This window comes from Nothobranchius furzeri, chromosome 7 (assembly GCF_043380555.1).
Source record: "Nothobranchius furzeri strain GRZ-AD chromosome 7, NfurGRZ-RIMD1, whole genome shotgun sequence".
Classification (NCBI taxonomy): domain Eukaryota; kingdom Metazoa; phylum Chordata; class Actinopteri; order Cyprinodontiformes; family Nothobranchiidae; genus Nothobranchius; species Nothobranchius furzeri.
In genome coordinates this window covers 42,187,376-42,201,561 of record NC_091747.1, presented here as the reverse complement: position 1 = coordinate 42,201,561, position 14,186 = coordinate 42,187,376, and the positions used below count along the sequence as shown (strand labels likewise).

Below are 14,186 nucleotides of genomic sequence, written 5' to 3'. Positions count from 1 at the left end.
AGACTATGGTAAATGGTAAATGGCCTATATTTGTATTGTGCCTTCTTAGAGTTCTACAACCCCCCCAAGGCGCTTCACAACACAATCAGTGATCCACCCATTCACACACTGGGGTACAATATAGCCACAGCTGTCCTGAGGCACACTGACAGAGACAAGGCCTGCTGAGCTCTGGCGCCACCGGCTCCTCCAACCACCACCAACAGGCAAGGCGGTGCCTCACCCAAAGACACAACAGCAGCATTCTGGTCAGAGCCAGGATTGAACCTGCAACCTTCTGATTACTGGACAACCCGCTCTACTTCCCGAGCTACTGCTGTCCCAAGACGAGTCATACACAGTAAGTTGATAAGTATTCAAATATATTTCACTGTGATATTGAGTTGTTGGTAATGAAAAAAAGTAGCTTGAGACATTTTTAGAACCGACCATTTGTTTCTAATTCACTGTTAACATTGTTAGCTCAAAGTTAACAAAAAAAGATGTTGTGGTTTCTTAGTGGTACAACAGGCCAGCCATGCTAATGCTTCCTTATGGGAAGCAAAGGGCCTGGTAACGCTCCCATTCAAATAACTCCACCCCCTGAGATGTCTAACCGAGCCAATTAGAGCTGAGCAGCGTACGTCACACACTGCGATGCTCAGTTTTGCATAAACAACAAAGATGGTGTCTGAAGTGGAGTTTACTGCAGCTCTTTCCTCTGCTCTAAATGGCTTGGACATGTCTTTTAAACCACAACAGGCAGAAGCGCTAAAAGCCTTTCTTCTAAAGAAAGATGTTTGCGCAGTTGCCAGAGGCCATCTTTGACTACAGCTAAAAAAACTACAGGAAGCAATACCGTCGTCATTTCCGCCTTTTATCTGTTTGTTTATTTTTGAGCTGTCTAGTCCCGCCACTCATGATGACATGGTCTGGGGAAGGAGTTTAACCCAGGACATGCAAAATCAACACAATCACAGATAATTTAATCAAAATAAGGAGTTTATTTTAAAATGGGACCAAAAAGCGCACTGGAACTTCCAGTGGATGGAGAAAAATCGGTACACAGCGTCTAAGGAGAGGAGAGCAAAAATAAGGTGAGTCCTGAGAAGTAAGTCTTAACTAGGAGGCTGGAATCTACTGGGTAGTAGTAATCATCCTGCGTCGAGGTGTGTTCTCCAGCTCCTTAAGAAGCCAGTGCCGTTGATTGCTAACCTGACGCAGCTGGGAGCCTCCCTCTCCTGAAAAACAACTCAAAGATGGAATGTGCGACGGGAGTACTCACCCCGACTCATGACAGTACCCCCCCCCCCCCCAACGGATGCCTCCTGGCGTCCTGGCAGACACCTCCTCGAAGTCCCGGATGAGGGACGGATCTTCAATAAAGGAGAGTGGAACCCAGGAACGCTCCTCTGGACCATACCCCTCCCAGACAACGAGGTACTGGGTGCCCCTGCCACGGGGTCGGGAGTCCAAAATCCTGCGAACAGAGTAAACCAGACCCCCCTTGTAGAACCGTCCAGGCGGGGGAGGAGCAGGCGTAAGGCAGAGATGACTCGTGGTCACCGGTTTCACCAAGGACACGTGGAACACCGGGTGAACCTTGAGAGAGGGAGGCAGGTCCAGCCGGACCGTAGAGGGCGTGAGGATATCCAGAATCTTGAAAGGACCCAAAAACCTGGGTGATAGTTTGCGGTTGGATGCCTTCAGGGGGATATCCTTGGAGGAGAGCCAAACCTCCTGACCAGGAGCGTAGGCTGGGGCAGGACGCCGCCTGCGATCAGCAAGCCGTTTGTTGGTGTCAGCCGTCCTGTCCAAAGCCGCCCGTTTGGAGACCCAAGCACGTTTGGCCCCCCGGAGGAACTGTGGTGAGGGCTGGAGACTGTGGAGGGAACAGGGAAGGTTGATAACCCAAGGAGGATTCAAAAGGGGACTGACCTGTTGCCGTAGAGATGTGAGAATTGTGGGCGTATTCGATCCAGGAGAGGTGTGAACTCCATGACGATGGGTGAGCGGAACATACACAGCGTAACATAGCCCCGAGTTCTTGGTTCATACACTCACATTGGCCACTGGTCTGGGGATGGTGTCCAGATGTAAGGACGACTCGAGCCCCCAGAGCCTCTGCAAACTCTCTCCAGACTCTGGATATGAACTGGGGACCACGATCAGACAATATTTCCTCCAGGATACCGTGTAACCGGAAAACATGTTTGATGAGTAGTTTGGCTGTAACAGTAGAAGATGGAAGAGACTTCAAAGGAATGAGATGGCATGCTTTGGAGTATCTGTCCACAATGGTGAGTATGGTGTTAAACCCCTGAGAACTCGGTAAACCACATACAAAATCCAGAGCCACATGAGATCATGGTTAAGAGGGGGTCAGCAGAGGGTTTAACAGTCCAGCCGGAGCCCGGTGATCACCCTTCTGCTGAGCACAGATGTGACAACCTGAAACATAGTCCTTGACATCTCGGTACATGGCTGGCCACCAGAATGTGAGTCTGATGAGTGCTACTGTATGTCCTACTCCGGGGTGAAGTAAAAATCTGCCAGTATGAGCCCAGTGAATGACCTTGCTTCTCACAGCCTGCGGAACCCAGAGTCTGTCAGGAGGTCCCTTACCTGGATCAGGGTCAGTTCTCTGTGCCTCCAGTACCTGGTCACGTATCTCCCACGTCACACCTCCCACAACACATGCCGGGGGTAGGATGGTGGAGAGCTCAGTCTCCTGGTCAGAAGCATATTGTCTCGAGAGAGCATCTGGTTTTACGTTCTTGGATCTGGGTCGGTATGAAATCTGAAAGTTGAAGCGAGAGAAGAAAAGGGACCACCTGTATTGTCGTGGATTGAGTCTCAGCCTCTCTGAGGTAGACCAAATTCTTGTGATCGGTCCAGATGATGAAGGGAATCTCAGCTCCCAGTGCCACAGAGCCAGTGCCTCCACTCCTCAATGGCGAGTTTTACCGCCAAGAGCTCTCTGTCGCCCATGTCGTATCGGCTCTCTGTTGGGGTGAGATGGCGAGAAAAAAAGGCACAAGGGTGAAGGCGATGGTCAGACGGTGATAACTGTGACAACACGGCGCCGACTCCGGTGTCTGAGGCGTCCACCTTGAGTGTAAACTGGAGTTGGGGGTCTGGGCGATGGAGCACTGGAGCATTCGTGAACAATCTTTTCAGCTTTTGAAAGGCTGCTTCGGCCTCTGTGGACCAAACAAAAGGGTGGTTAGTGGATGTGAGGTTGGTTAAGGGTGCGGCAGTCTGACTGAAATTTCTGATGAATCTTCTGTAGAAATTCGCAAAACCCAGGAATCTCTGAAGCTGTTTACGTGACGAGGGGGTAGGCCACTCTGTGACCTCCTGGACCTTCTCGGGGTCTGCTTTCAGTCTCCCACTTTTGATCACAAATCCTAAAAACTTAACAGTGGAGACATGAAACATACACTTTTCTGCCTTCACATAAAGCCGGTTCTCCAGGAGTCATTGCAACACAGATCGCACATGCAAAACATGTTGTTCCAGAGTTTTTGAGAAAATTAAAATGTCATCCAAGTAGACAGTCACTTACTGATTCAACATATCTCCTAAAACAGAGTTCACCAGAGACTGAAACACAGCAGGAGCATTCGTCAGGCCGAAAGGCATTACCAGATACTCAAAGTGTCCTAACGGAGTCTTAAATGCAGTTTTCCACTCATCACCCTGTCTGATTCCTACTAAGTGGTACGCGTTTCTGAGATCCAAGCGGCTAAAAATGGTGCCGTCCTGAATGGGTTCAAATGTGGAGGTTAACAGAGGCAGAGGATACTTGTTTTTTACCGTTATTTGGTTCAATTCCCTGTAGTCAATACATGGCCTGAGAGTCCCCTCCTTCTTCGGAACGAAGAAAAACCCCGCTCCCAAAGGTGAGGTGGATGGCCTGATTAGACCGGCTGCTAGAGACTCCTGGATATATTTCTCCATACTCTCCCTCTCAGGTTTGGAAAGGTGATATGGTCGACTGGAGGGAAGTGGGGCTCCGGGTAACAACTCAATGCTGCAATCAAAAGGTCTGTGTGGGGGAAGAGAAGAAGCACGGTCCCCCCAGTTCAGCTGGGGATTGTGGTGTTTCAACCAGGAATGGCCAAGAACCAATGGAGACTGGGGAGAGGGAAATACAAAAAATGCCAGAAGTTCTGTGTGGTTACCTGATACCTTTATCTGCAGGGGGAAGGTTTGGTGAGTGATTGTGGACAATCTACGATCATCCAGAGATGAAACCATGAGAGGAGACGAGAAACGGGTGGCAGGTATATTCCACCTCTTTACCAAACCGATATCCAACATAGATTGCTCACAACCTGAGTCCACCAGCGCCTCTAACTGAAAATGTTCAGAATTAAAATACACAGTGCATGGAATAGAAAAACGGGAGCTGGAGGAGTCTGAATTCCCAACCACCAGTAGACCCGGCTTTACTGATGGGCTCTCCCTTTTCCCAGAGCAGGAAAGGCTCTGGCGAAGGGTCCGGTTCCCCCACAATACAAACAGAGACCTGACCTCAAACGATGTTCCCGTTCCTCTGGGGTGAGGCGAGTGCGACCCATCTGCATAGGTTCATCAGCTGTGGTGGTCTCAGAAAAGGAGCGGTGACCACCCAGATTTCGGTCAGGAGTGGGAGCTGGCGGGGCGTCGTAGCTCCTCGTGACGTTTATCAATGGAGATGGCTAGGCAAATGAGCCCCTTGAGAGACTGAGGTTCGGGGCACAGCACCAGCTGATCCTGTACACGATCACTGAGGGCCTCCATGAATGCAGCTATCAACGCCTCCTCGTTCCACGAAGTCCTAGCTGCCAAGGTCCGGAACTCTACTGACATGTCTGCAACTGATCGTCGGCCCTGTGACAGGTTCCAGAGTTTTTTCCTAATATCTGACACAGGCTCGGTCTGTCCAAAAGTTAGTGTAAACTCCGTTAAAAACTCATCAAAAGGTCCTACTAAAAAGGCAGCACAATGGCTCTTAGCTTCCGCCCACCGTAGGGCTCATCCACGTAGCAGTCCAATAACGTAAGAAATCTTAATTTGAATCCATGGGAAAGGCTCCAGGTGAGCGTTCAAACGCAAGCCGGCACTGGGGCAGGAAACTGTGGCACTCCTCGAACTCACCGCTGAATGTCTGTGAAGGAGGAGACGCGGCTGGACGGAAATGGGTGATCTCCATGGGAACAGTAACTCCCGGTCCGAAGGCAACAGGAGCGGCCGTCTGAGGTTCCAACGTTGAAGTCTGTGGCTGCGGCTGCGTAACCCGGTCATGGATCTGCTGGACCAGGGCATCCAACTGCTGGTAACGATTGTGGGCTGCGTTAAGCTGATCCATAAGCAGTGGTAATGTCTGCTCCTGTTGGGACATCCTATGAAGAAGATCTGAGTGAGTTGGGTCTGCTGGGTTAGCGGATTGGCGGGATGATTCTTACATGGTCTGGAGAAGGAGTTTAACCTAGGACATGCAGAATCAACACACTCACAGGTAATTTAATCAAAATAAGGAGTTTATTTTAAAATGAGAACAAAAAGCGCACTGGAACTTCCAGTGGATGGAGAAAAATCGGTACGCAGCGTCTGGGGGGGGAGAGCAAAAAGAAGGTGAGTCCTGAGAAGTAAGTCTTAACTGAGGGAAGTGCAGAGAAAAGACTTACTGGGCAAAAGAGCTGAGGAGGAATGGGGAGGGGGAGGTCGAGAGTTGGGTGAGTCGAGGTGAGTATATCCAGGAGAGGGAGCATGGGGGAAGCAGGGGAGTGGAGTGACTGGAGAGATGGAGAACACTGGGGAGCTGCGTCCAGAAGGTTATGTAGAGGCGGTGAGTATCCTGATGAGTTTAGTGTCACACCCTGTCCTGTCTCCCCATTCTGTTTAGTCCTGTGTCCATGTTAATTGCTCCCACCTACCTCTCGTCTCCCAATCACCCAAGGTCCCAGCTCCTCCTGTATTTAAACCCTGTTAGTCCATTTTGTCTGGTTGGCTCATTCTTTCATTGTCCTGCATGTCCTCCAATAAATCAGTGTTTTAAATGTTCCTGTCTGCCTCCCTGCACTTGGATCCTCACCTCCGTCTCACTCACCGGCACGTTGTGACAGAATGAGCCAACCCGCTAAAGGATCCAGCGGGGAGATTCTCCCCTGGGAGTGCCTGCTCCAATTTCTCTCCTCAGACCACCGGCCGGCTTCTCATCCTCCGGCGTCGCCTCGCCGCAGACGCCGCCACTGAACTTCAGCATCGGCGATCCTCTCCACCCTCCCGGAGCCAGATGAGAGGTTGGACTGGGAGACGCTACCAGACCGCTCCTGCTACGTGGGCACCAGACTGGCGGTGTGCTCCCCCGGAGTTGGCCCACGGCATGGGGAAGGATACCGGGCTCCACCGCAACCCCGTGTCCCAGGACGGAGCCGCGAGCTCCCCGCTGCCCCGGCTCAGCGCACCAGCTTGGACCCGCCCCCAGTCGGATCAGCGGTCCCATCTCCGGTCCGGTCAGCGCCTCCGTCATCTGCAGGTGGAGGGACCACACCCACAACCCAGCAGACAGAGCTCGCAGGTCTCCAGGCGGAGATTGGTCGGATCCGTCAGCTCGTCAGCCTCCAGGAGTTCCAGCTGGACACCCTATCCTCCCCGAAGAACCAGGAGAAGGTTTCGGTCCAGTCAGCAGCTTCCTCATCTCCAGGCCAAAGGATCGAGCCCACAGTCCACCCAGCAGAGCTTGCCGGTCACCGAGCTGAGCTGGCCCAACTCCATCAGAGCCTCAGTCTCCTGGAGCTCCAGCTGGACAATCTATCCTCCCTGCTCTCCCAGTTACCGGCACCATCAGTCCAGTCAGCTCCAGTCCCAGCGGTGACCCAAGAGGCTCTTGCCCCAGGCCGGCCTGTCCAGGTGTTAGAGCCCAGTCCGGCGATTTCAGCCAAGGAAGTGGTCCCGTCTGCAGCAGCTCCTCCTCCACTACAGAAGACGGCGGTCCAAAAGCCGACGGTCCAGAAGTCGACGGTCCAGAAGTTGACGCCCCCGGACCAGAAGTCGACAGAGGTCGACTCCCCTTCCAGTCCTAAGGTCGACGCTCCCTAGTGTCCAGAGGTCGACGCTCCCTCGTGTCCAGAGGTCGACGCACCCTCGTGTCCAGAGGTCGACGACCCCTCCAGTTCAGAGGTCGACGACCCCTCTGGAACGTCCTCTCCAGTCCAGAGGTCGACGTCCCCTCCAGTCCAACGTCTCCGCCGTCTCCAGTCCAGGGGTCGACGCCGTCTCCAGTCCCGTGGTCTACGCCGCCGTCTCCAGTCCAGTGGTCGACGCCGTCTCCAGTCCCGTGGTCGACGCCGTCTCCAGTCCCGTGGTCGACGCCGTCTCCAGTCCCGTGGTCGACGCCGTCTCCAGTCCTGTGGTCGACAACGCCATCTCCAGTCCAGTGGTCGACAACGCCATCTCCAGTCCAGTGGCTGACAACGCCGTCTCCAGCCCAGTGGTCGACGACGCCGTCTCCAGCCAGCCCAGTGGTCGATGACGCCGTCTCCAGCCCAGAGGTTGTTGCCGCCGCCTCCAGCCCAGAGGTCGTCGCCGCCACCTCCAGTCCTGAGGTCGTCGCCGCCGACTCCAGTCCAGAAGTCAAGGACGTGTCCTCCAGCGTCTCTGCCTCCGGTCACCACCAGTCCTGCCCTCACCAGGTGCGGGCCCCCAAGAGCCCGTCGTTGCCTCCTCTGTCCCAGGCGCAGGTCCCCGGACTCTACTGATCCCTGCCTCCTCTCCGTCGGTCCCTCGGTCCCTCTCGGCCCTCCCTCCGGGTCCCTCTCCTCCCGCCCTGCTCTATGTTCCTGTGGGCGTCTGGAATCCGCCCTTTTTTTGGGGGGGGGGGGGGGTACTGTCACACCCTGTCCTGTCTCCCCATTTTGTTCACTCCTGTGTCCATGTTAATTGCTCCCACCTGCCTCTCGTCTCCCAATCACCCAAGGTCCCAGCTCCTCCTGTATTTAAACGCTGTTAGTCCATTTTGTCTGGTTGGCTCATTGTTTCATTGTCCTGCGTGTCCTCCAATAAATCAGTGTTTTAAATGTTCCTGTCTGCCTCCCTACCTGTTTCTTCCCCTGCACTTGGATCCTCACCTCCGTCTCACTCACCGGCACGTTGTGACATTTAGAGAATCCAGAGGACTTCCTTCAACACAGACTTTCCAAAATTCCTGAAGCAGGTGTGAGCATAAAAACACAAAGAAAATAAATCCAGAAGAATCACCAGAGGCTCAAGAAAACACAATGCAATAGGAGGCTGGAATCTAACGGGTAGTAGTTATCATCCTGCGTCAAGGTGTGTTCTCCAACTCCTTAAGAAGCCAGTGCCGTTGATTGCTAACCTGACGCAGCTAGGAGCCTCCCTCTCCTGAAAAACAACTCAAAGATGGAATGTGCGACAGGAGTACTCATCCCGACTCATGACACATGATGCTCTCTCTGAGTATTCAGACTTGTCCTCTGTGTAGAATAGACAGAGGGCGAGTCTGGCAGGCCAGGCTAACAAGAAATAACTTCTGGGTCACTCCTGTTTTTAAATTACAAATGCTAACGCAGCAGAATTTGCTGATGCAGACTTGGCAACCCCGTGTGCTCACATATGATTGGCTCCGAAACCAGGAAGTATGTAGGAGGGAGAGATTGTAAGCAAAGACTACATCCTTCTTAAAGGAAATCTGTTTCAATGTAATCTTCCTTCCAACATGACTGAGACATTAAACTGTTTTGTGATTATTTCACGGTAACATTTTATTTATTGTACCCTTAAATCATTTTTTTTATCCAGACTGAAAAAGAAAACTAATGTTGCAGTTTATTAACAATTATAGCGGAGGCAAATTGATGATTTTATCTGTTATGACCAGGAAGACGTAATTTTCTATATAAATATAAAATATTACCCTGTGAGGCCTTTATTGTAATTAATCAGAAGATTCTAGGATTTAATTCAGAAGATTTAGGTTCTTTTTTTTCAGTGATCAACCACACTTTGTGTTACTTCAAGAAAGAGTCAAGTTTATAAAAGTAAGAATTTATTTTACAACAATTTAAAACATGACTAATTAACTAAGCATTTACTGTGAGTGCGTGTAACTAAACGTGCTGAAGAAACCTATGTGTGAATGCAATGTCAGTCAGAGCTTCCTCATCAAAATAAGCTAAGTTCTGGTGAGAAGAATTTGGTTTGCTCTAATCTATAAAGTTGTTATCATCAGAAGAACATTCAGAAGCAATCTGTCATGTCTACTTTACCCGTTTCAGAGAGACCCTCTCGGTGGATCCGAAAGTCACGGGGGTCGGCTGACCGCTGGCACCGGAGGGCTGTAGAATACCAAGGTACCGACTCTTCAGTCCAGACATGTCTCGGGTCACAACAGATAGATGGAACCGTGCGTCTGACGGACTCTTAAGGAGTCTAACGATATCAGCTTTGTTTCTGCAGGAACTGTTTGCTCATCAGCTTTGCAGGTGCAAAATGTTTTTGACGACGTGTAAAAATCTTTGATGGTTAGAGGTTTTGCTACAGATGGCCGGTCTGAGCGATTCTCTAGAACTGTTGAATCTCTCAGAATGCTCTAGTTTTAAGGTTTAGCTGTTATGACTTGGACAGCCAATCAAAGGCTGACAAGTTTGAGAGATGTTACCAAGAAAACTCAGAAACACACCTTCTTGATTCAGGATGTTCTGACTGGGTTAATACTGTGTGTCAGGGTTTAACTTAGCCATACTTGTTATTGTGTGGATGCAGGTGTGAGGACCTGTCGTCTAAACATGTTGAACACATGGAAGGTTCTAGTAGACACCATAATATAACATCCATTCAGTGTGCACAGATTAATGAAGTATTTCATTGTACTATAATTATTATAAGTAGTAATAAACAAATGTTTATTTAATGATTATCTAGATTTTAAGTCATGGAAGAAGTTCATATTGATTTTTTAAATAATTCTTGAATTTAGCAACTGATTCGAGCTGGAGTAGGAGTCTTCTGTGGAGGCAGACAGATGAAACCTTGGGAAAGAAAGTTATTGTTTATCTTTCAGACTAGCAGAGTCTGAATCCCAGCTGGTGTGAAGGCAGACTCATTTTAAAAGGAACACATGCAGTGTTGTATCTCCTTTCTGACCAGATGTTGAATAGATGGTGAAAGGTCAGGCTGTACCTATACTGACCATTGCTGGATGCTACACAATATTTAAGCCAGGGTCAGACCCTGCAAAAAACTAAAGATGGATCAAAACAGCTAAGACTGATGCTTCTCTGTGAACTTGCTCAAAAACAGTTTGTTTACTTCTCTCACCTTTCCCGTGCAGGACAGCCACGTTCAAGTCTGGGTCAGAGTCAAAGGCCTGCAGCTCCTCCAGCAGACGCCTCGCAGTTTCCTGGTTCACAGCGTTACGCACCTCAGGACGGTTTATCACCACGGAAACCACAGATCCCCTACGCTCTGAAACCACAGTCTGACCTGCAGCTAATGACAGAGAACGACAAGGATGCACAGAAGTAAATCTAAACAGGCCACAACACTTAGAAAGAGGCTCTGACCTTTAAACCTCACAGTGATGGAGGAGGACCTTAAATCACCTCATGTGGACAGACGGTGAGAGACAGCAGGACACGGAGTGAGCTGAGGGACGTTTAAGACCTCAGCTCTCACTGATTCTGTGTGTGAGCCGTGGATTGTGGCTTGAGGTTGCATTAAACTGTTGACATGGCATTGTTTAGGTTCATCCTGGGGAATCCAACCAGCAACCCAACCCACAGAGAGCTGTACCCAAAAGTGAGCCAGAAAAGCAAAAACCACTGGAGAAGATGGTGTTCTTCACCAAACACAGGGAGGGATAGAGAACAAAACATTTCATCTTTAGTAAACCTTCTAAACTATCACACTGCAAACAAATTATTACACAGAACTGGTCAGTTCCAAAGACACGGACCACGTCCTAACTACGTCTGTGATGTCTGGATTTACTAGAGTCAGGGCTGGGGAGCCAGGAAACACTCAGAGTAAGGAATATTAGGTATTTTAATTATTTTTAGGTAAGGTATCCTTTCATGCCTTTAAAGCACAAGTTTGTCTAAAACCAAGGCCGGATTAACCATACGGGCAACTGGGCAATTGCCCAGGGCCCCACGAACTCTAAAGGGCCCAGGCCCAGGGCAGCAAGGGCACGAGTAAAATACTGTATCTGTAATCTCCCGCTTTATATTAAACTAGGGTGACCATACGTCCTCTTTTCCCCAGACATGCATTGATGAAAATGTCCGGTTTTTCATCCAGGAGCAGGGATCGAATTATGGGGGAGCTGTACATCCTACACATCCAGGGGAGCCGGAAAAAAAGTTTTCTACCTATATTACATCATTCATGGACTCTTTTGAGCAGAGAACAGAGCGGCAGAGCGATGATCGTTGTTGCACAGCGCTCCAGGCTGCTGCGTCCAGCGCACTGTCCATTCTCAAAGTGGCGCAACCAAAACACTATAATTAGCACACGATCGTTCATGTCTGCACATGTTCTCTACTTTCTGTCTTATTTGTGCCTGAAGCGCTCTGCTACTGCGCAGCTCATCACCTGTGCTGCGGGGATTTGACCTCACTGACGCAGCATCGAAACGCGCTCTCCGCTTTGCGGTCAGGAGATTCCTTTGATCTGCTCAGAAGTAACTGATGAGGTGAAAAAGTAAGAATCCAGGCATCAGTTTTTCTGGAGAGTTTAGAGGAGATGCAGGAAGATGAGAGACAGACAGGACAGGAAAATAGTTGAATCAAAACAAGAAAACAAAACAAAGTGTTGAAAAGAAAAATGTACGTAGATTTATCTCCACTACACGTTTTTACCTGTATAAAGCTATAAGTTATACACGTGTAATATTTATACATCTGATAAAGTTCAGATCACCTTCAAAACTCAGTTACACACCCAGGGCCGTTTCAAGGCATTTTGGGGGCCAAGGCTAAATGACTCCCCCCTCCTCCTCCTCCTCTCCCATAACTGGCCTCCCCAGAAGCCTCTGTGTAATTCATACCCTCTCCAGGAGTATTAGTTATACAGTGTTTATAAAAGCCCCTCAGACATCACTGACATGTTCTAATATTATCAGATGAAAAACTAAATTATCAGACATGCTGTCTCATCTGCTGCTTTTCTAAACTTGCTAAAAGTAACAAAACCATTTGAAAGCCACTATTTGTGGATTCTCTGAAAGTTTCCAGTGTGACAACTTATTTTATCATTGATCCTATCATCTAATCTCACAGCTGAAACAAGCATCCTTAATAATCTGTGCACAGGAAGCTTACCGATGCTGTAGTAAAACAAAAGGTATAATAATTCCTTATTAACAAAACCTTGTTGCAGTACTGAAGCAGAAAAATGAGATTTTGCAATAAATATGCTAAATATTTACATATGAATTGTTTTAGAGACCTTTTATTGGCAGAATCTGATATTAATTTAGTTCTTACAAAAAAAAAGGGTCACAACATGTTTTGTGTGGTGTTGCCATAGTGTGATGTCATAGGCACAGATCCCTGTCCTCTTTTTTTGGAAATTGAAATATGATCACCTTATATTAAACAAACTGTCCACCCGGGCTTTTGCGCTGCACAGAGACGATTCGCTGCCTATGACTTTGAACGTCAGTTGAGAGTCAGTCTCATGCAGACTGACCAATGAAGAGAGGGCCTCAAGTTAAGACCCTCTCCTCATCGGTCAGACCACACGAGGTGGGTCAAAGGTTATCCTGAGCGGGTTACGTGTTATCAGGCATTCAAGTACTGAGTATATTTACTGCATATTACAGTAAAATATTCTGTATGTGACCATATTATGGTGATCCTTGGGTCGTGATGATGGGGCCCTTGAATATTGTTGCCCAGGGCACAACGAAGTCTTAATCTGGCCCTGTCTAAAACTATTTTCAAAAGTATAAAAGCAAACACAACAAATGTTGTAAAATATATTTTTTTTATTTTAAAAACTGTGAATAAATGTTTATACATAATTAATGCAAATTTTTATCAAACACATTATCATCAATACTTTAACTGTAATGTACTCTTCATAGTTCTGGTTGTTGTTTTTTTAAACATTTGGCAACAAAATACTGTTAAACTGTACATTGGCTTTTGATGGAAAAAAGGATTAGAACAACAAAACCATCAGCTGTCAAACTCCAACCGGATTTTTAGGAGCCAGTTGCTCCTACTTCAACAACTCGAATCAATTTACTTGTTTTCTTTTTTTCATAAACGTTTTGGTAAATTAATAATTCTACGGAAAATAAGTTTATTTTAAAATAATTAATTTGTAATGAAACATTTTAGCTAAATGTGTCTCAAACACGTAATCGTTTGCTGAAATCACAATAAATATTAAGAATAAAACTAAAAAACGTGAATATTTTTTAGATGTCCATAATTTATTTCCATATTAAATCAATAAATAAAAGAAACGTACAATAAAGTATAAATGGATTTGTCATTTAGCGATCATTTAAATGTATTCGTGAATTTTAGAAAAGATGTTCCTTCTTCCTCTCTGATTAGATAGCTATCCAGATGTTTATGCTAACCAATGCCACGTTAGCCTCTGCTGCCTCCTATTGGCCGAGCGATGTTAATGCAGACTCCTACCTGCTCCGTTTCCAGCTCCCGTTGAGTCGCTGTGGAGTTTTACTGGCATCAGACTCGTTCTCTTTGACAGACCAAACGTTTTACTTTGACTTTTAGCTCCCAGAACTGATGTCAGCTTACTAAAATGTCTCAGCACCATCGCTATCACAAGAAAACTGCAGAATTTCAAATGTAGAAAGATCCGGGCTGAGGGCTTAGGTAAGCGCTAAGGGGTTTTTAACACTACAGTCGAACTTGAAACTCTAGAAAACAGCACTTCCGGCTGAGTCCTTCTTGGTGTAACACAATAACATTTCCGGGCAGAAACTAAAACGGAACACTCACTTGGTGCATTGCAGCAAGACCAATCAAGAGCGTCCTACTCAGACCAATTGTTACTGAACAGCAGAGGGCGATGTTCACTATTGTTAAATCGATTTTATTCTGCATTCAACTCAAAGCTTTGTGTTGCTAAGGGTAAGGAAGATTTAACGAGATTTCTTTTCAAAAATTAAATTATAACTCAAAATCAGGTAATTCAGTGTCAAACCAACAAATATCGCA

General features: G+C 47.8%; 1 protein-coding gene across 2 annotated transcripts in view; it reads right to left on the bottom strand.

The window, feature by feature from the left end:
* zgc:101569 (enoyl-CoA hydratase EchA19) overlaps positions 1-14,046 on the bottom strand; it is a 42,263-nt gene extending 28,217 nt beyond the window's left edge. For both annotated transcript variants that reach the window (XM_070553087.1, XM_015954965.1), the window contains exons 1-2: positions 13,644-14,046; positions 10,306-10,476 (exon numbers count right to left, since the gene is read on the bottom strand). In XM_070553087.1, the coding sequence (XP_070409188.1) occupies positions 10,306-10,476; positions 13,644-13,782 (310 nt within the window). In that variant the 5' untranslated portion in view covers positions 13,783-14,046. The remainder of the gene's footprint in view (positions 1-10,305; positions 10,477-13,643) is intronic.
* Between the last annotated feature and the right edge of the window lie 140 nt (positions 14,047-14,186).